Below are 20,232 nucleotides of genomic sequence, written 5' to 3'. Positions count from 1 at the left end.
TTCCACGTACTGCGGCGGCTCCGGGTCCTTGGCGGCGGCGGGGAAGGGGGGTGGGGGGGGTTCTGGAGCCGGGGGTGCCCCAAAACCCGGGGGCGTGGGGGAGAGGAGGCACCCCGGGGGAGGGGACACCCCGGGGGACCGAGGGGGTGTCCTGGGGGGCGGGCACGGGAGACCCCTCGGCCACTGGAAGGAGGGGGCGGGGGCCGTGCTGCCGGCCGGCACCGAGCGGGGCGGCCGGGGGACACCGAGAGCGGCTCTGGGTGAGGCTGGGGCAGAGCGCCCGGAGCCTGTCCTGGCCGGGCCCCCCGCACCGGGGTCCTGCACCCCCGCACCCCCGCCTCTGCACCGGGACCCCGCCAGGCACCGGGCGGGGGGCGCAAAGGCCGCCGGGAGTTGTGGTCCCGTCGGCTGCAGACGCAGGGCCCGACGGGAGCCGTAGTTCGGCGCGGGGGACGCTGGGAGCTGTAGTTCCGGTCGCGGCCCGCCCCGCCGCCGCGCCACGGGGGGCCGCACTCCATTTCCCAGCAAGCAGCGCGGCGGGGCCAGGGCCCGGGCCTGGGCGCCTCCGGCCTCGGGGGGCAGCAGGGGGCGGCGGGGCCGGGCCGGGGTGAGCGGCGGGCGGCGGGGCCGGGCCGGGCCTAGGGGGCTGGGTCCGAGCCGGGGTGGGCCCGGACCGCGGGGCTGGGCCGGGCCTAGGTGGGGCCCTGGGTGCAAGGCCCAGGCTGGGCCATGGGCGCTGGGCCTCGGCCCGATCCTGGGTGCAGGCCGAGACGGGCGGCTCCGGACCCAGGCTGGGCGAGGGGTGCTGAGTCGGGCCAGGGCTGCCGGGCACCCGTGGGTGCTGGAGCTGAACTGCCCCTGAGGACAGGGGCACTGGGAGGTCCCTGCCCTGGGAACAGGGGTGCTGGGAGGTCCCTGGCCCTGGGCACGGGGGCGCTGGGAGGTCCCTGCCCTGGGGATGGGGGTGCTGGGAGGTCCCTGCCCCTGGGCCAACCCGGCCCTGTCCCCAGCCCACACGCTCACCTTGCAGGCGTGCTGCCTGAGCCTGGCATCATGGATGCGCCGCCCATCACGCCCGGGGAGCTGCTGTGTCTGGGCTCCAGCCTCGCCTTCTCCGGCCTCTTCTACTACCTGTACAGGAAGAAAGCCGGAGTTGTGGCACGCATACAGGTAGCCCTGTCCCTCAGATGCTCTCTTCCGCCCGCTGTCCCTTCCCTACACTGCTCGGCCCAGAGCCTTTGATTTGGGTGCGCCTCACTGATGGCTGCAGCCCACTGCATCCTCCACCGATGTCACGATGCCCAGCACCAGGCAGGTCACATCCTGCTGCAGATCTCCACAAAGCCGTGCATGACCCACCCCCTGCCCCTGCCCGTGTTCACGCTCAGTCCTTGCTCTTCCAGGAGGCCCCAAAGCTCCAGGTTGATGACGCTTTGCCCGCACTGGTGTCTGCGGCTGATGGGAGGTGCCTGCCTTATGTTGCCCTGGAAGGTAAGGAGTCCCTGTGGCCCCAGGCCGGGGACAGGGGCTGGGCTCTGCTCCTTTGTCCGTGATGCATCCCTTGGTCCTTAGGGATAGTGCTGCCAGCCAAGGCTGCGCTGAGCAGCCATTACCATGAGGGGCTGCAGGGCGTGATCCAGAAACTGCTTCTGAAAGAACATCGGCTGATCTGGAACAGCTTGGCCCGGAGCTGGTGAGCGATGGGAGGGGATGGCAGGGGCTGGCTTGCACCGGTGCGTCCAGACCTCATCCTCTGGGGCCGTTCGAGAGGCAGAAAGCAGCTCAGTTAAAGGCTCTAGTCCCTACCCTGGGCTTAGCCTCGGGAGCTGAAAGTTGCCCAAATCTCAGCACCGCGCTCTTCGCTTGCAGGAGCGAGAGCGAGCGGGTGCTCTCGGAGCAGGTCTACACCGTTCCCTTCTTGCTGGCCTCACCGGACGCCGAGGCGGTGACACAGGTGAGCGTGGAGAGCCCGCTCCGAGCCGCCTGCCTGCCGCTGGAGACGGTGTACGAGCGGTTCCAGCAGCCGGCCCACGGCTTCCGTGACCTGCTGGGCCAGTACCTGAGCGGGGAGAAGCCCAAGGGCATCCTGGAGACGGAGGAGATGCTGCGGGTGGGGGCTGGGCTGACGGGCATCGGGGAGCTGGCCCTGCACCCCGACGGCTCGCTGCACCTCCAGCCACCCGCTCAGGGGGGCGAGTATTTCCTCTGCCTGGGGGACTGGCAGACGGTGCTGGCCGAGCTGGAGTCGGCCAGCAGGCTCTGGAAGGGGGTGGCCGTGCTATGCGCTGCGGCCGGCCTGGCCGTCCTCCTGCTCGCCCTGTGCCGTGCCTACCGCCGCGGCCGCCTTGGGCAGCGACGCGAGGACAAGGAGCCGGACGACGAGGTGGCCGGGGACGAGGGGCCCGAGGACTCGTGCGTGATCTGCCTGACGCGGCCCCGCGAGTGCGTCCTCTTGGGCTGCGGCCACATCTGCTGCTGCTTCCACTGCTTCCAGGCCTTGCCCGCCCGCCTCTGCCCCATCTGCCGGGGGCCCATTGACCGCGTGGTGCCCCTCTACCAGGCCTGAGAGCACCGGGGAGGGGGGGTCCCAGGGAGGGGCAGCCTGAACCAAGCTGAGCCCAGAGCCTGCAGAACTCTCAGCTGTCCCCTTGTGTGCAGCTGCATGATTTGTTTGGGGAGGAAAGGGTCCTGGTGTGCCTTTGGGGGGGGGGGGGGGGGGGGAGGAGGAGTTATAGCCTCCTCATCCTCCCTTTGTCTGCCAGAGGCATCCCCCGCCCCGCCAAAACATGAAGGCTTGGGGGAGGCAGACTCGGTGCCTGAGCCGAGGGGCCAAGTGCCCAGCCCCACACCGGGGCGTTCCTCTGGCAGGGGGCTGTTTGCCCCGTGCCCAGCCCTGACCTCCCTGGCGGTCTTTTTCCCTTGTTTGGCTTTTCCAGCGTGTGGCTTTGCCCGTGGGGAGGATGGTGGGGGTGGCACCAGGGCTGGTGGGACACAGCCGCCACGGTGGGGTGATGGAGACCCGCCACAGTGACGCACCTTGGTGCCGCCGTTGGCCGTCCCCCCACGATCCGTGTGCCTACAGCCGCTGCCCAGACCGCACAGGGCACCCAGGGGGCTGGTGGCGATGACGTGTGCCCCTTCGCCAGCTGCCCTGCCACCCAGGGAGGGGGACAGCGTCCCTCCGTCCCTCTCCACAGGGTCCCTGCTCCAGGAGCAGGAGGACAGCCCTGGGGGACCCCGGAGCCTGCCCGTGCCACCAGTCCCCAGTATGCCCAGCTTCGCTGCCCTGCTGGGACCAGCGCCAGGAGCGGCTTGCAGCGGTGTGTGTGGTGATAAAGCCAAGGAGCAGAGCTCGGCCTCGCCTCATCCTTCGCGCCGTGAAGCCCGGGGACGCGCTGGCGGCCGGGGCTCTGCCCGGAGGGGGGGTCGGGAGGGCACTGCCGCCTCCCTCCCCACCCGGGGAGCCGTCCCAGGTGCACGCTCACCGGTGGGTGGTGGGCAGGGGACCCCTGGCTGGGGTGCCTCTCCTCAGAATGCAGCCCCGAAGGGGGGGGGGGGGGGGGGGGGGGGAAGGAACAGGGCTGTTGCCAAGGCAATCGCGCTCCTCCGGTCTCCATGGCAACCGCTCCCCTGGACCGCTCCCCATCACTGCCTGGCTGCAGTTGCCCAGGCAACCCACGGGCTCTCCTGGCTCCTGCGGCTTCGGGGCGCCCAGGATTTGGGGGGGGGCGTAAGGCAGGCCTCTGGGAGCCAGACAGCAGCCTTGGGAGGGGGGATGATGTGCCCTCCCTGGGGCAGCAGCCCCAGTTTGGAGCCGGGGGCGAAGGTGCTCCTGTGGTGTTGCCCCCAGGGCCCACAGCCAGCCATGATGCCCCAGAGCACCCAGCGAAACCTTCCAGGACCCACATCCATTTTCAGGGTGGTAGGGTCCCTTCTCCTCTCGCCATCTTTCAGCCCAGCCTCTCCCTCCCATCAGCTCCACGTCTCCCATGCCGCAGAGTGAGCAGTGGGGCCCGCGTCCCCCCCGGAGCCGGGCATCCCCCCCACAGCAGGAGGGATTTCGGGAAGCAGATAAATACCAGATGGGCGAGGGCTGGGCTGCCAGGAACACACTCCCCACGTGCCAAGAGCTGCTGGCACCAGTGGGTGCGTGGGCCGGGGTGGGGGGGCCCATGCTCCCCGAGACTGCTCGCCTCGCTCCCCGGGCCCCGGCAGGCAGCCAGGGACGGGGACAGCTAGAGAAGGACCCACAGCCACCCGCTCCCCTCCGTCCCCATGGGTGCCGAGGGTGCCCGGGGCAGGGGACCCATCCCCTGTGCTGGAGCCACACAGGGAAGGTGCCCTACCCTGTATCCCCACCTTGGGAGGCCACCGGCCCCGCGGTGGCCTGGACACACAGACCCACACCGAGCAGCCCTGCCTGGCACCGTGCCGGGCAGCAGCGTGACTCAACCGCTCGGCTCAGCCAAAGCCTGGCCGTGCCAAACCGCCCAGCACAGGGGCTGTGCCGCAGCGCCCATGCCCCCAGCCGAACCCACTGTCCGCCATCCCGGCTCACAGTGCCCGGGCTGAGCCCTGCCCAGCCTCCCTCCCTGCCACGCAGGGCCCAAGAGGGACCCAGGGGTCCTGCCAGCTGCAGCCCCCCCACCCCCCGCAGGGTCCCATGGCCCCTACCCGCACCCCCAGGGGCTGCCAGCCCACTCCCAGCTGCCACCCTGTCTGTTGCCATGGTGACCAGAGATGTGGTGACAGACGAGGATGGAGCCTCACACCCCAGCAGGGCTGTTCACACCCCCTGGGGTCGGCCTCCACCCCCATGCTCCCCCCTGCCCCAGGCAGCATGCTGGGGGTGCCCATCTGCTCAGACACAGCCCTGGCATCGCTGGGGCCGTGGCTGTGCCCCGGGCAGCTCATGTGAGGGATGCGGACAGTGTCATCCCTCTTCCACCCCCCAACCTTGGGAGCACCGTCTTCCCGAAGCCAGGCTGTGCACCGGGATGGACAAACTCATCTTGCTGGTGACAACCTGCTGGCTGGCCCCAGCTCTCTGCGAGGGCTGGAGCCCTTCCTCCCTGGAAAGGCGATGTCCCTCCAGGGATGGCTCCTTGGCCTCACCTTCCCACACCGCCGGCTGCAGGGACAGCGCAGGGCGAGGGGCATGCTGCCCACCCGCGCTTGCCCCGGGCTCACCCACAGCAGGGTGCCCATGCCCTGTCCCCCAGCATCTCCCCGTCACAGTGATGAGGGCCACCACAACCGTCGGCAGAGCCACCCCCTCCGCCCAGCCCCGGTGCGCGTCTCCGCTCTCCCAAAATGCCCGTAAGAAGGAGCTGCCCGACCACGGCACAGGCAGCGCGCCCGGCGCCGTCCCCACCCACATGGCTACCGGGAGCTGGCAGCCATAGCCAAGGGGGGAGGCATCCCCGACCTCGTCGGTGACCTTCGTCCGTGCCCCGCGCAGGGATGGGGACGGGTGCTCGGAGAGCGCGGCAGTGCTGGCAGCAGGGAGCTGGCGCCCGGTGAGGCCCCCCGGGCCGCAGCTGTCCCCGCCGCGGAGCAGAAGGGCCATTTCACGTTTCTTGGCAGGGCTGGAGGCAGCACAGATGGAGGCACCCGAGCCGGCCCCCAGGCACGCCTCCGCAGCCCCCAGCCCCGTGGCACCAGCCCCGGGTGGCGGCACTGATGAGCTCCTGGACCTGCAGCAGAGAAAGCCCCAGGTCTGGTGGCTGATGTCTCCTGCCCCCTCCAAGCTCCCTGTCATCCAGTGCCAGATCACCGACCCCGTCCCTGCCAGGCCTGGAGGATCACCCGGTGCTCCCATCCTGCCCAGCTCTCGCAGGACATACCCCACCACGCACAGGGCGTTTCTCCACTGTAAACTCACTTGGAGCACCAGTGACCGCAGGGAAACCCCTCCCACCTCCATCACAGCACCCAAGGCTGGCACCCGAATCCCCACTCGGGGCAGCACCCAGCTGCGGGGCTGGGTCACGGTGGGCACCGGTAGGTTCCTGGAGCATCGATCCCCATCGCCAGCCCCACTGCAGCTGGGAGCCCTGCTGCGTGCCCCCTGCCCTGCCCCATATCCATCCCCGGGGGGTCACGGCCAGCCCCCAGCCCTTGCATCACCTGCAAGGTGTCCCAGCTTGGGGCCTGCAGCCCAGGTTGAAGGAGCCAGGGCAGGAAGAGCCACCTGCTTCCCGCGCCCACAGCCCCGTCTTCCCGCTGGAACCGGCTTTGTGTGGGACAAAAGGCTGCAAAGGAAGCGAGAGAGGAGATTGCGTGGCTGCTAAAAGGCGGATAACGAAGGTGGGATGAGTGCCAGGGGAAGGAGGGCCCGCAGTCCAGCTCACCACGGCACCTGGCAGGGGATGAGGATGGGGTCCCTCCTGCGTCCCCCTGCCCACCCTCCCACCCACCTTCAGGTCCCTGGTGCCTCCTCTGCCCCCGGGAATGCATGACCAGCTGCACCTTCGGGGAGCCAGGGACGAGAGGTGTCCCAAGGAGAGACGCAGTGCCCGGAGACACAGCGCTGCCCTGTCCCATCTGCAGCCCAGCTGTGCTGGCACAAATCCTGCCCGGGCTGGGTGGGGGGTCCCCCCCACACCCCCAGACCACAGCCAGCCCCACAGAGCTCCCCCCCACCCCACAGCCAAACATGTCCCATGGGTGCAAGGCACTGTACAGATGCAGCTGCAGGATAAGTGGGGCCATTCCCAGGGTGACCCCTCTCCAGCCTCTCCCCAGCAGCCCACCGGGCTGAAAAACCCTCCCGGAGCGCAGCACCAGCCCCGCTCACATCCCACACGGCCCATCTGCTCCTGTTCTCGCTCACCCCCGGCCCCGCGCGTGCCACGGGCTGCCTGTCCCTGCCCACGGGCAGCGGCACGTGGGCTCGGTGATGGGGAAAGCAGGCCACATCTCAGCGTGGGCCTCTCGCCTATTTTCCCCAGGCGCTTTTTGCGGGAGCAGAAGCCATCACATGAAAAAGTTCAAGCTGGTTCCTCAGCAAAGGCAGGAATAACGGCGCTGCCTCGCCAGTGGAGAGCGGGCACCGCTGCCCCCCGTCCCTCCCCGTCTCTGCTCCGGGAGGGGACAGTGGGGACCCGCGCTCTGCAGAGCCCAGCACAAAGGGAAAGGCACGGCTGAGCCTTCCCAAAATAGAAGCACCTGCCCTCCTGCATGAACCCGCCGGACTCTTCTGCAACACCTTTCAACAGGATCTCAGGCCACGGAGATGCCAGCATGGAGAGATGGTCCACAGGGCTGTCTGCACAACCCCGCTCTCGCTCCCTGGAAATGCCCCAAGTGAGATTCTCCCGGGGCTCATATGGGGCTGGCAAATTCTGCTGCTGCGCAGGGCTCCGGCTTGGCTGCAGCCCAGTGGGGCAGTGGGGCCTGGATGTGAGAGAGCAGCCGGAACAGGCTGTGCTGTGACAGGGTGGCCCTCTCCAACCAGCCTGTACCATCATCCTGCCCAGGGCCCAGCCAAGCCCAGGGGCCAGAGCCATACCCACAGCTCAGGTGAGGAGCAGCAGCCCCAGCCTGAGCTTAAATAGCCCCCCAGCCCCAGGTGGCCAGGATGGGGGGTTCCAGGTGAGGCCGCTCAGGGCCAGCGATGCCGATTAGCGCAATCACTGCCCTGGCAGTGGAAAATGCAGGAGGACAGGGCCAAGGTGGGTGTGGGGCAGGAGTGTGCAGGGGGGACACAAATGGGGCTCTGGCATGGTGCTGGGGCCACTCTCGTGGGTCTCTGCTCGCTGACCCACGGCAGATCCCCACGGGGGATGGCTCCCCTTCCCCTTGTCTGCAGACAGCAGCCCCCAGGGAAGGGCCAAACCCTGGGGCAAGGGGCATCCAGGGGCACGGCCCCTGTGTGGCCACGCTCATGGGCACCTGCGAATCACACCCACGTGCCCCCCGCAGCCCTGTGAACACACGCAAATGGGCACACATGTACACACACATGCACATGCGTGTGCAGGGACCCACACACGGAGGGTCAAGGGGGCTGGCAGGGGCTGGGGCAGGACCTCGTGGCCCCAAAGGGTGACCCCAGCACTGGGGGGGCTGTGGGAGGGGGTGCCTGGATGGGTGTTGAGCAAGGGGCACAGCGGGGGGCTCCGGACAACCTGGCTGGGGAGACCCGGGGTGGGAGCTGGCCTGGGGGGTCTGGGGGGGTTGAGCCTGCTGGGCTGCAGGAGGCTCGGGGCTGGGGGTGCTCGAGGTGGTCTGCGGGACCGGAGTGGGGTGTTGGGGGGGGATGGGGTGTCTGTTTGTCATCATCTTGGCGCGCTGGGCCAGGGCCCGGCTGTGCCTGGTGGTCCCCGGCTGCCCGACGCGGGGATATCCGGCTGTGCCGAGCGCTCCCCGCTCCACAGGGGCACCCCGCGTTTAGGGGCACCCCCGAATTGGGGTGAACGCCCCGGCAAGGCTGCGCCGAGGGGACCAGGCTGCCCTGGGGACGCGGCGGGGGCTGAGCCAGGGGTGTCCGTGTTCCGTCCTCCCCCCCCATCCCAACCGGGCGGGCGCCGGGCACCGGCCGCGGGGGTCCCCGTCCCCCCCGTCCCCCCCGTGCGGTACCGGGCCGCGGCGCTCCGGAGCCGCCCCCCCGCCGAGGGGGGGGTCCCCGCTCCCCCCGGATGCATGACTTCATCCTTCCGCCCGGGTTTCCTCCCCGCCGCCGCCGCCGCCGCCGCAGACCGGCTCCCGGCTCGGCGCGGCGCGGCTCGGCCCGCTCGGCCCCCGCCATGTCGCAGGTGCTGCCCTACGGCGAGGACAAGGTGGGCCGCTACGGCGCCGAGCCCGAGGCCGGGGAGCTGCCCTTCAGCTGCCGGCTGCAGGACACCAACGCCTTCTTCGGGGGCAACCAGGGCAAGCGGCCCCCCAAGCTGGGACAGATCGGCCGAGCCAAGAGAGGTACCGCCCGACCCCCCCCCCCCCGACCCCCCGCCTCAGCCCCGCGGCAGCCCCGCAACCCCCGCGCCTGCCCTGTGGCATCCCCGGCATCCCGGCACCGGCGCTTGCATCCCCAGCGCTGCCCCCCCGGCATCCCCGGGACCCCCGCCTCTGCCCCCCGGCATCCCCGGGACCCCCGCATCTGCCCCACGGCATCCTCGGGTCTGTCCTTGCGTCCCCGGCTCTGTCCCACGGCATCCCCGGGACCCCCGGCTCTGTCCTTGCATCCCCAGCACTGCCCCCCGGCATCCCCGGGACCCCCGCATCTGCCCCACAGCATCCCCGGGTCTGTCCTTGCGTCTTCGGCTCTGCCCCACGGCATCCCCGAGACCCCTGGGTCTGCCCCACGGCATCCCCGGGATCCCCGGATCGGTCCTTCCGTCCCCGGCTGTGCCCCACGGCATCCCTGGGACCCACGGCTCTGTCCTTGCATCCCCAGCACTGCCCCCCGGCATCCCCGGGACCCTCGGGGCATCCCCGGGACCCTCGGATCTGCCCTGCCGCATCCCCGACGCTGCCCCCCGGCATCCCCCAGCGCCGCCCCACAGCATCCCAGGGACCCTCCGTTCTGCCCTCGCATCCCCGGTACCCCCGGCACCTGCCGGTGCGTCCCCGGCGCTGCCCCCCCCGGCGCCATCGGCATCGCCCCACAGCATCCCTGGGGGTCCCAGCTCTGCCTTGCGTCCCCAGCGCCGTCCCCTGGCACCCCCGGCACTGCCCCGCAGGACCCCCGGCTCTGCCCCTCAGTATCCCCAGCCCGGCATCCCCAGCATCTCCAGCTCTGCCCCACATCATCCCCGGCACTGCCCCCCGGCATCCCCGGGACCCCCAGCTCTGCGACCGGCACCCGGCACTGCCCTAGAGCCGCGGGACCCCCCCGTCCCCAGCTCCAGACACCAGCGCTGCTCCACACCCTCCGCAGCACCCCCGGGACCACCCCGCAGCACCCCCGGGGCTGCCCCCCGGCACGTCCGCGAATGCCCCCGGGACCCCCCCGGAACTGCTCCTCAGCACCCCTGGGATTGTCCCCACATTGCCTTGGATTGCCCCCCCCATCCCTATAAACAACCCCCCCAGCGGCACCAGGAACGGGCCCCCCAGCCCCATAACCCCCCCCCCTCCACATTTCTGCCTGCCGCAGAGACCCCCGTCAGCAGCCGCCGGCGATGCCGATCAACAAACAGCCCCCCCCCCGGTTTAGTGTCCCCCCAGGACTCCGTGAACCTGTGTGCCCCCCCCCCTTTACTGCTTGCCTCAGAGACCCCCATCAGCAGCTCCCCTGCTTCCATCAGGACCCAAATAAATGCCCCCCCCCCGCACCCCAATCTGTCACCACTGATCCTCCTGCACGCCTTGGGGACCCCCCGATAACGGCCCCCCCCTCTCCCTGCAGCCACCACCCCGCCTGCTTGGGACCCCCATAGGCAAACACCCCTCCTTGAGCCGCAGGGGCAAAACGGGGGGGGGGACACGACAGAGCCCCCCCCCCAGCACAGATACACCCCAGCCCCGAGGGGGGGTGAGCCGCTGCCCGCTCATCCCGCCCCCCCCTTTGCGGTGGCTGGGTCTCGCAGCCCCCCCCGGGGGCGATGTGAGGGCCGGTTCCCCCTCGGGGGGGATGGGGGGGGGCTGGGTGCTCCCCCGGTGATGCTGGTGATGGGGGGGGGATTAGCCAATCCGCCCCCCGGGGGGGGGTAGCTGAGCACCCCAGTAGTGATATTGGGGGGGGGTGTCTGTCTAGCCCCCCGGGGGTGATGGTGATGGGGGGGGGTCCTGCCCAGCCGGTGATGTTGATGGGGGGGGTGTCTGTGTAGCCCCCCGGTGGTGCTGCTGATGGGGGTCTGTCCAGCCTCCCAGTGGGGTGCTGCCCAGCGGGTGATGCTGGGGGGCGGCTGTCTGGAGGGTGATGCCGGGGGGGGGGGGGGGGGTCCGTGCAGCCCGCCACACTGCCGGGGGGGGCTGTCCGCCTCCCCCGGCGGCGATGCCGATGGCGGGGGGGGGGGGTGATGCTGGTGACAGGGGTCTGGCTGCCGCCCCCGCCGAGCTGGCGGTGCCCCCCCCCGCTGGGTCATTACCCATTCCAGTCCTGTTGCTCTCATCAGCGCCTGCCGCAGAGAGGGGGGGGGGGGGGGGTCCTTCCTGGTCTATTCCTGCCCCCCCCTTCCCAAACCACCCATTCGGAGGCGGCCGGCTGGCTGCAGGGGGGGGCCTGCCCCTACCCAACGCGGGCCGGGGAGGTGGTTGGGTATCCCCCTCCCCATCCCCATTGCACCCACCTGCGCCCCAGCATCTGGACTGCGGGGGGGGAGGGGGGGGGCACATCTGGAGCCCTCCGGGAGCGGCGAGCGGGGTGAGAGCCGGGGTGAGGGGGGGGTCAGGGGCTGGGTCCGCGTCCCCTCGCCCACCCCCACCCCCCCCCCCGCCTGTCCCCGCAGTGGTGATCGAGGATGACCGGATAGACGAGGTGCTGAAGGGCATGACGGAGAAGTCGCCGCCGGGGGGTGTAAAGCCGGGACCCGCCGCCAGCACCCACCGCGGGCCCTGCCCTGCGCCCAGCCCGGCCCCGCATGCTGCCTGGGCGACCACCGGGCGGGGGAGGCCGTGCCCGTGCCCCCCCCCACCCCCCCCGGCGCGGGGGGGGCTCAGCGGCCACCCCCACCCCCCTCCCGAGCCATGCACTTTACCCCTCCGCTTCCCCCGGGGATGGGGCGGGGGGGGGGGACACAGAGACCCCCTCCCTCCCCGGGGGGGTCCGGGCCCCCCCAACCACCTTGACGGGGGGAGGTGAGGTGGGGGGTGTCCCCCCGAATCCCGGGGACGGATCGGGCCCCACCAGCGGGTAGGGGCGGGGGGGGGAGCGGGGTGGGGAGCGCTGCTGTCCAGAGACATTTTTTGCTCCATCGTTTTTTGCATGAGCTTGGTGGCCCGGGCGCCCGGTCCTGGGGCCGAGGGTCAGCCCCACCACTCCAGCACGCTTCTTTTTAAACAGAAACTCCTCATATTTGTATTTTTATATCCGAATCTTTGTTAAAAACAATCTGCTGACGTTGAGATGTCGAAGTAACCGTATCGGGAAAACAAACAAACAAACAAGCAAGCAAAAATGGTTCATATTTTTTTCCATAAGAAAAAAAAAAAAAAGAAAAAACCGAGGGGGGAAAAATAAAGAGGGGGGGCACAGAACGATGGAGGGTGCATAAGGGAAGCCGAAGACGCAGGGAGGGGAGCAGGGACCCCCCGGCCTGACCCCCAGCACCGGCAGTGGGGCTGGCCGGAGGGTTTGGCAGCACCATCGGCCGCCGCAGTCCCCCCCCCCCCCGGCAGCACCGGGGCAGAGCCCACCGGGGCCGGCTGCGGGTGCCAGGGGGTCCCGGCACTGCCCCTTGCTCGAGGGTGGTGGGGCCGGGAAGGGGACTAGGGAAGGCAGGGACCGGCCTGAGTCGTTGTTTTTAATTTTGTACTTTAATTTAATTTTATTTTTTAAGAAGCTTCTCGGGGGGGGGGGTCTGATGTGCATGAGAAACTCGTCATCTTTTTCAATAACCTACGAGTGGCATTTACGGAGACGACGACGCAAAAAAAAAAAACACCACAAAACCCACAACAAAAACCACCAAACAAAAAACAAAACCAAGGGGAAAAAAAAACTACACAAAAAAAAAGGAAAAAAAAAAAAGATACTTGTGTCATGATGTTCTACGAATGATCCATTGTAAATTTAAATGCCATTTTTCACTGTACTGGTGAACAAAACGCGATGAATAAAATACATTCATGTACCGAGGCGAGGCCGGCAGCCGCCTGCTCCTTTCTGTCCCTCCCCGCCGCCAGTTTTTGGGGTGCCTGCGGGATGGGGTGGCATGGCGGGGACAGCGGGGCTGACCCTGGAGCCCTTCACCGGCTCCCGGTGCGGGGGGAGCCACCGGCTGACCCACTTATGCCTGGAACAGCAGCCCGGCAGCGCATGCCTCTTCAGCGTCACCCCTGTCCCTCCGAAGAGGGGTCCCCTCCGTCCCACCTGGTGTCACCTACCCTGGAGTGGGGGGGGTTTGCAGCCCAAACGACCCCTGGGGACACCCCCGGTAGCAGCCATGACGCCGGCGCCCACGCACCAGCACCCACACGCTGCCGGCCGTGCCGGCACCCGACGGCACACCTGTCACCAGCCCCGGCACACGTGTGTCACCGCGCTGCCAGCCCCAGGCACGGGCAGCGCACCGGGGGTGTCACCGCGGCCAGGAGTGGGGATGGGGACGGGGGGGGGACACAAATGTGCCACCCTGCCTGCACACACGCCCCGCGGTGACACGGCCCAGACCACCCCCCCATCACCCGGCTGGGGGGGTGACAAGGACGTGGTGCCCTTGTGCACCCCCACAGCTGAGGAGGCCGGGCTGGGGGTCCCGTGGCAGGATGGGGGGGCAGCAGGCACCCCCCCACCTCCCCATCCTGCCCCCAGCCCAGCTGCCGGGGGGGGGGGAAGCAGGGAGCCGCTCCCCACAAGATGGATGGGTGGAATTAAACCCGATTTGGTTTCATTAGCAGCCGCAAAGCCTGGAGCCCTGGCTGCTCTCCAGCCGGGCGAGGGAAGGGCTGGGGAGGGGCACAGCATCTCTGCTCCCTGGAGCATCCCGCTGCCCCCCTGGGAGCAGGCCAAGCCCCCCACCCCATTTCCTCCCATTACTCACACCGCCGGGCAGCTCTGGGGGGGACACACCGGTCCCTCATCCCCCACCTGCGAGTGTGGCAGCTTAAGGCTTTATCGGGGGGTGGGGGGAGGCCGGGGAAGCCCCCCCGGCTCACAGCTCGATGGCAAGGAGGTAGTCCTCGTCGTCGTCTGGCGGGGCGGGGGGCGGCGGCGGGGCGGGGGGCGGCGGGGGCTGGTGCAGCCGGCGCCCCAGGGCCACGTCGAGGGGGTCCAGGGGCTGCCCCTTGCGCATGATGTAGAGGAAGTAGTGGAAGGCGCCGGGGTCGCCGTCCCCGCAGACGGCGTGGCGCAGCGACCAGCCAAAGGCCTCCTGCGCGTAGTGGGGCTTGCGGAAGTGGGGCTGGGTGAAGGTCATGGAGAGGAAGCAGCCCCCGGGGCGCAGCACCCGGCTCACCTGCGGCAGGAGAAACCCCCGGGCCGGGGCGGAGAGGGGACACAGTGAGGTTCACCCCCTCCAGCAGGGGACCCCCATCGCCACCTGCCAAAGATCCCCCCCCCCCCAGCCTCTCCCGCAGCACCCCCAAATCTCCTGTCCTAACCTTGCCCCCCGGTTCCGACACGTCCCCAGACCACCTGCAGCCCCGGGGGTCCCCACGCACAACCTCTCCCTGCACCCCAAAACTCCTCACCCACAGCGGACAGCACAGAGCCCCAACCCCGGCGCAGGGAAAAGCTTCGCCCTCCCGGGCGCAGGACCCCCCACTCCAACCCTGAGCAGCGCAGGGGACCCCGTCCCACCCACCCCTCCCCAGTGCGCCCGGTGCCACCCCCTGCCAACACCCAGAGTCCGAGGTAGGGGGGGAAGGACCCGACACTTTTAATCACCATTTTCTTCCTGCTGGAACTAAGCCCCCGCTAACAGGATGGAAAAGAACGTCAGTTTTCTTGCTTGGCTTTATCCAATGTCAAAAGCATTTTACGGCCAGCGCTCGCGTGCTCTGCATGCAAAGTCAGTGCCCGGGGCGGGCAGGCGGCCCCCCAGCCACCCCCCCCACCCCCCAGGTGGGGACACCCCAGATCCACCCCCCCCCAGCAAGGGCACAGAGCCACTGCGGCAGGGGAGAGGGCTGGGGGCTTCCGGAGCGCTGCTTTAATCCCGCTGGGAAGCTCCGCGCCTCGGCATGGGCTGGGGCCAGGGGTGGAGAGGGGAGCAGGGGGCCTGTGTCCGTGTGTCCCCCCCTGCTGGGGTGGGGGCTTTTGAACCAAACCTTACTGGGTTTGGCCAGGAAAAGGGGAAGGTGGGGCCCCGAATTCCCTCCCCGGGCATCCGGCTCAGCGTCCCTCCTGCCAAGCGCCGGACCCGCGCGGCTTCCCAGCTGCGGGGTGCAGGGGGGTCCCAGCGAGAGGCATCCCGCATCCCTGCATCCCATCCCTCGTTAACTAACGGAGCGCTAACGGCCGTTGCTTAGAGACGGCGCAGGGAACCTTCGGGGGGGGGGCGAGGGTGGCTGCTCCCCCGCTCCGGCACCAACCCGTCACCCTGGATGGCGGGGACAGGGCTGTCCCCGGGGCATCCCCACAGGCACGGCAGGTTTTCGGGTCCTCGCGTCCCCCCGCCCGGGGACAGCGGGGCAGAGGCTGTGACAACCCCAGCCCCCCCGGGAGAAGGGGGCTGCCAGCTCTGGCCGGACCCACACAGCCCGTTCCCCCCCCAAGAATGCCCGGCGAATCCCCCCGGGGGCGAGGACAGCGGGGACCGGCTGTGGGCAGAGGCTGGTGCCCAGCGGTGCCGGGGGAGGGCAGGGATTGAGCGGGGGATTAAAAATGGGGAAAAAAAAAAAAGAAAAGAAGAGCTAAATCCTCACCGTTTGGCCAAGCGACAAGGACAGGCGTTAGCACCGGCAGGGCCCGGGGGGCGAGGACAATGCCGAGGGTCCCCGGGCTTGGGGGAGGGGGGCAAGAAGGGGAGGGGGGGCAGTAGCCATGAGCACCCTCCCAGCACCTCGTGTCCACACCAAAGGGCGCCGGGCAGGGGCAGCGATTAATTAATTCATTAATTATCCTCTCAGTTCTTGCCCTGGGGGAGGGGGAGGCTGCCGGGACCCCCACCCCTGTGTGCCGGGGGCAGCTTCAATCCGGTCACTGCCTCCGCCGCCAATTAATCGGGGCCCGGAGGCATCGCCCGTCCCCGTGGCAACGCCGCGGCCCTGTCGATGCTGACGGGCGTTGCCATGGCAACCCCGGACCGGATGATGGGGACCCCGGCTAACGAGAGATCGGCTAACGAGAGATCGAAGCCCAGGGCGGTGAGGTGACGCCCCAGGCTGCCCACCCTGACCCCGTACCTCCACCAGCACCCGCCGCACGTCGGCGGCAGCCCGCGGCGAGACGTCCCACGGGTTGGCCTCCCCCGCCATCAGCGCGTCGAGGGTGCCCTTCTCCATCACGACGTCGAAGGCGGCGTCGGGGAAGGCGAGGGCGCGGGCGTCCATGACGGCCCAGCGCAGGCCGGGGCAGCGGGCGTGGCGGGCGCGCATGGCGGCGATGCAGGCGGGGGAGAAGTCAACGCTGGTGATATCGCGGTAGCCCAGCTCGTGCAGGTCGTGGCTCAGGGCGCTGGTGCCGCAGCCTGCGACGGGGGTGGGGGACGGGGTCATCACCTCGCTGCTAATTAACGAGCACGGGGCTAGGTCTTAATTAGCCCCCTTCCTGGCGGGTGGGCGTGTCGGGGTGAGGGCAGACCCCATCCCAGGGTGGGTGGGTGGGGGATCCGGGTGCTCCCCCCTCTCCCCGGGACCGTGTGGCTCCGGGAGCCGCAGCGGGGCACGGCCCCGCACCCTGAGGACCGCACCGGGAAGAACGGAGCGGGGTCTGCCCCCGGTGGGGGGGCGGGCCCCCCGGTGCGGCGGGCCCCCCGGTGCGGCGGGCACGGGGGGAGGCCCCCGCCCCGCCCCTCCCCTCCATGCCCCGCCCCTCCCCTCCATGCCCCGCCCCTCCCCTGTTCGCCACGCCCCTCCCCTGCCCGCCACGCCCCTGCCCTCCCCGCCCCGCCCCTGCCCGCCGGGGCTCGGGCGCTGCTGACCCCGCCCCGGGAGAGCCCACGGTGGGGAAGGGGGGGGGAATCACCCCGCGGGCGGGGTCACGGTACCGCACCGCCCCCTCGCGGCCCGTACCGGCGCGACCCCCGGACCCCTCCCCGGCCGCCGGGGCACGTACCGAGGACGAGGATGCGGTCGGCGGGGCGCAGCTCGGGCTGCAGCTGCGGGAGGAAGCGGGAGAGCCCCCCCAGCCACTCCCGGGGCTCGGCGCCCTCCCGCCGGTACCGCTCGTCCCAGAAGCGGCGCTGCCGGTACCGCCAGTCGGCCGCGGGCGCGCGCCGCCGCTCCATGCCCAGCGCCCCCCCCTCCCCAGACACGTGCGGCTTCCGGTCTCGGTTGCGCCTCCCCTAAAACCCTCCGGGCGGAAACCCGGCACGGAGCAGCGCAGGCAATGGCGGCGGGGCGGGGGGCGGCGGCGGAGCTGCGGCGGGCTTGGCGGGAGCGGCGGGCGGCGCTGCTGGAGCCCCGCTACACCCCGCTGGTGGCCGCCTGCCTCTGCCTGGCCGAGGGCGGCGTCAACCTCTGGGTCATCCGCAGGGTCCCCTGTGAGTGCCGGGGGGGGGCTGGGAGGGGATCCCCCTGGAGCGGAGAGCTGGGGGGGGCTAAGGGCCCTGGGGGGGGACCGCGGGGTCTGGAGTGGGGGGACACACCCCCCCCCCCCCGCCTGACCCCCCCCGGCCCTCCCCGCAGACACCGAGATCGACTGGAAGGCCTACATGGAGGAGGTGGAGGGCTTCGCCAACGGGACCCTCGACTACACCCGGCTGAAGGGTGGCACCGGGCCGCTGGTGTGAGTGACGGGCACGGGGGGGCTCCCCGGGGGTCCTGCGGGGCGCAGGGCCCGGCCCCTCACGCCTGTCTCCCCGCAGCTACCCCGCTGGCTTCGTCTACATCTTCCTGGGCCTGTACTATGCCACGGGCCGCGGCACCGACGTCCGCCTGGCGCAGCACCTCTTCGCCGGCCTCTACCTGCTCAACCTCCTCCTCGTCTTCCGCATCTACTGCCGGACCAGCAAGGTAGCCCGGGGCCGGGGGTCTCTGCCCCGCCGCTGTCCTCACCCGGGAGATGGTGGCTGGGGGGGCGGAGGTTTGGGGGGGCTCAGTGGCAGCGGGGGGGACAAGGCTGCTCATTGCCCTCGTGTCTCTCTGTCCCCTGCAAGGTCCCCCCGTATGTTTTCTTCTTCATGTGCTGCGCCTCTTACCGCATCCATTCCATCTTCGTCCTGCGGCTCTTTAACGACCCCGTCGCCATGGCCATCCTCTTCCTTGCCGTCAACCTCTTCCTGGAGGAGCGCTGGTCGTGGGGCTGCCTCCTCTTCAGGTGAGGGTCTGGGGGCAGGCCAGGGGCCGCTCTCCGTGCCACGGTGCGTGCCTGAACGAGCTCAGCCCCGGGGAGCGGGCTGCCTGGGCACCTGTGCTGGCAGCCGCAGCAGCAATGCAGCTTTCTGCTCAGCCTGGCCGTGTCCGTGAAGATGAACGTCCTGCTCTTTGCGCCTGGACTGCTCTTCCTCCTCCTCCAGCGGTTCGGTCTCCTGGGCTGTATCCCCAAGCTCTGCATCTGTGCCCTGCTCCAGGTGGGTCCCTGCTCACATCGGCTCCCGTCGGCAGGGGTAGGGGGCTGCCCTGCCTGCATCGTGGCATCCCACCTGGCTGTCCTGGGGGCTGGGGTGCATACACAGCGGTAGCAGCGTCTGATTTGGCCCCACACAGCAAGCTGGAGGTTGATAAATAATCTCGTTCATGGGGCCCCCATCTTTGGCTGGCTGTCCCTGTCGCCCCACACGGTGCTGAAGGTCTCGGGAGGTGGTGGGGGTGACCGAGACCTGGCTTACGGCCGCTGCGAGGGTGCTGGTGTCTCCCCGGCAGGTGGTTCTGGGGCTGCCCTTCCTGCTGGTCAACCCTGTGGGGTACCTGACTCGATCCTTCGACCTGGGCCGCCAGTTCCAGTTCAAATGGACGGTGAACTGGCGCTTCCTCCCAGAAGAGGTTTTCCAGAATCGGGCTTTCCACGCCATGCTGCTCCTGGCTCACCTGGCTGGCCTGGGGCTCTTTGCGCTGCACCGGTGGCACGGGTGAGACCCGGGGGTCCCCACGGGTGCTGGTCCCCATCAGCCCCCGCGGGGCGGGATATGGGTCCGTGACTCCCCTGTCCCCACAGCGCTGCAGTTGTGGGGTTCCAGGCAGGAGCAGGGGCGAGTTACTGTTCCAGTTTTGGGGAGCGTGCTGCCCAGGCATTCTGGCTCACAGGGGAAGGTCGGGGTGGGAGAGGCTTTGAGCAGCCAAGATTGACATCTGTGCTTCCCTCTCAGGTCCAAAGAGAGCATCCTGGCTCTGCTGAAGGATCCTGCCGAGAGGAAACACCCGTCCCCTCCCTTGACCGTCAACAATATCCTTTGGCAGGGTGGGCAGCAAGGGGAGGGGGCAGAAGGCAGGGCAGGGCAGACCCTGGGCTCGGCCTTTGCAGGCTCCCGGTCCTGCGGTGCTGTCAGGACTGGGCTGTCCTGGGGACAGGAGCTGTGCTGTGCGGCTGGGGAGCTGCTGTGGGATCGCACCTCCGGCTTCCTGCGTTTGTCCCCTTAATGCCGGCGCACAGATCGTCTTTGTCCTCTTCTCCTCCAACTTCCTGGGCATCTGCTGCAGCCGCTCCCTGCACTACCAGTTCTACGTCTGGTATTTCCACACGCTGCCCTACTTACTCTGGTGCACCCCCACCGCCAAGCTCGCCCACATGCCCAAGTACCTGCCGCCGGGGAGGGGGACCGCCCATCTGCTGGGGGGTCTGGGAGCGAGGGGACTGGTGTGTGTGTCCCCCACGATGCTGACCCCCAGCTTCCCCCCCCTCCAGGGTGCTGCTGCTGGGCGTGATCGAGCTCTGCTGGAACACCTACCCCTCCACGGTCTGCAGCTCCCTCTCCCTCCACATCTGCCACGGACTCGTCCTGCTCCAGCTCTGGTACGGCACGGCCCCCCCACCGGCACTGCACCCCCCCCAGCCGAGCCGGCGTCCCGTAGCCATCTCCAAGAAGGCCCGGTGAGAGCGTGGCCGCCCGGCCGGTGGGACCCGGCCTCTGGGACTGCCCCTTCTGCCCGCGCCTTCCCCACCCGGCTCCCAGGCTGGCCCCGGCCATCCCGGGAGGGCGGTGAGCCCTGGAACTGGAACTGTTCGAAGCGGGCGGCCTGGGGACCCCCGACGGGCAGGACTTCCCCAATAAAGGGGGCTTTGTGTGCCCTTCCCCGGCCACAGCGTCCTCGTGCCGTGACGGTGTCGGGACGGCCGTGGCTCAGCCTGTCCCACCGCGGGAGGCAGAGCAGCCCCGGGGCCGTGGGAGCTCCCTTCCCAGCTGCGGGAGAGTTCTGCCCGGGGCAGGGGAGCAGCCTCTGGGCTGAGGTTGACACAGAGGATCTACAAAACTGCTTTGCCTCAAGGTTTGGACGGCCTTGATGCAGCCAAGCGGTCCCTCCAGCACGGCTTTTCCTGCTCCCTCCCGCGGGAGATGGCGGAGAAGGGGGTGATCCCTCCTGGGCTCC

At 69.6% G+C, this 20,232-nt stretch overlaps 4 protein-coding genes across 7 annotated transcripts; 3 read left to right on the top strand and 1 right to left on the bottom strand.

The window, feature by feature from the left end:
* The first annotated feature begins 533 nt into the window (after positions 1–533).
* LOC104339566 (mitochondrial ubiquitin ligase activator of nfkb 1-A) lies at positions 534–2,719 on the top strand. 3 transcript variants are annotated; one of them, XM_075418213.1, is made up of 5 exons: positions 534–607; positions 1,031–1,170; positions 1,404–1,491; positions 1,573–1,693; positions 1,870–2,719. In XM_075418213.1, the coding sequence occupies exons 2-5, from the start codon at positions 1,054–1,056 to the stop codon at positions 2,564–2,566; spliced, it is 1,023 nt and encodes a 340-aa protein (XP_075274328.1). In that variant the 5' UTR covers positions 534–607; positions 1,031–1,053; the 3' UTR covers positions 2,567–2,719. The 3 variants fall into 3 exon arrangements, with proteins under 3 accessions (XP_075274328.1, XP_075274329.1, XP_075274331.1); XM_075418214.1 differs by lacking the exon at positions 534–607 and adding an exon at positions 623–637; XM_075418216.1 differs by lacking the exon at positions 534–607 and adding an exon at positions 677–696.
* Positions 2,720–8,627: 5,908 nt separating this feature from the next.
* On the top strand, positions 8,628–12,742 carry CAMK2N2 (calcium/calmodulin dependent protein kinase II inhibitor 2). Its single transcript, XM_075418212.1, has 2 exons — positions 8,628–8,919; positions 11,394–12,742. Exons 1-2 carry the CDS (start codon positions 8,643–8,645, stop codon positions 11,744–11,746), a joined length of 630 nt encoding a protein of 209 aa, XP_075274327.1. The 5' UTR covers positions 8,628–8,642; the 3' UTR covers positions 11,747–12,742.
* Positions 11,960–17,081, bottom strand: EEF1AKMT4 (EEF1A lysine methyltransferase 4). The gene is made up of 3 exons (XM_075418211.1): positions 16,823–17,081; positions 15,952–16,235; positions 11,960–14,060 (listed from the first exon to the last, which is right to left on the bottom strand). The coding sequence occupies exons 1-3, from the start codon at positions 16,992–16,994 to the stop codon at positions 13,758–13,760; spliced, it is 759 nt and encodes a 252-aa protein (XP_075274326.1). The 5' UTR covers positions 16,995–17,081; the 3' UTR covers positions 11,960–13,757.
* ALG3 (ALG3 alpha-1,3- mannosyltransferase) lies at positions 16,846–19,833 on the top strand. Of its 2 annotated transcripts, none has more exons than XM_075418210.1 (9): positions 16,846–17,249; positions 17,395–17,494; positions 17,574–17,721; positions 17,865–18,025; positions 18,158–18,278; positions 18,571–18,776; positions 19,014–19,091; positions 19,297–19,374; positions 19,550–19,833. In XM_075418210.1, the coding sequence occupies exons 1-9, from the start codon at positions 17,096–17,098 to the stop codon at positions 19,737–19,739; spliced, it is 1,236 nt and encodes a 411-aa protein (XP_075274325.1). In that variant the 5' UTR covers positions 16,846–17,095; the 3' UTR covers positions 19,740–19,833. The 2 variants fall into 2 exon arrangements, with proteins under 2 accessions (XP_075274325.1, XP_075274324.1); XM_075418209.1 differs by having other exon boundaries at positions 17,047–17,249; positions 19,297–19,440.
* Positions 19,834–20,232: the final 399 nt, after the last annotated feature.

The sequence above is a fragment of the Opisthocomus hoazin genome, chromosome 4 (assembly GCF_030867145.1).
Source record: "Opisthocomus hoazin isolate bOpiHoa1 chromosome 4, bOpiHoa1.hap1, whole genome shotgun sequence".
Lineage (NCBI taxonomy): Eukaryota > Metazoa > Chordata > Aves > Opisthocomiformes > Opisthocomidae > Opisthocomus > Opisthocomus hoazin.
Note: the sequence above shows the minus strand (reverse complement) of the source record. Positions and strands in the feature narration are given on the sequence as shown.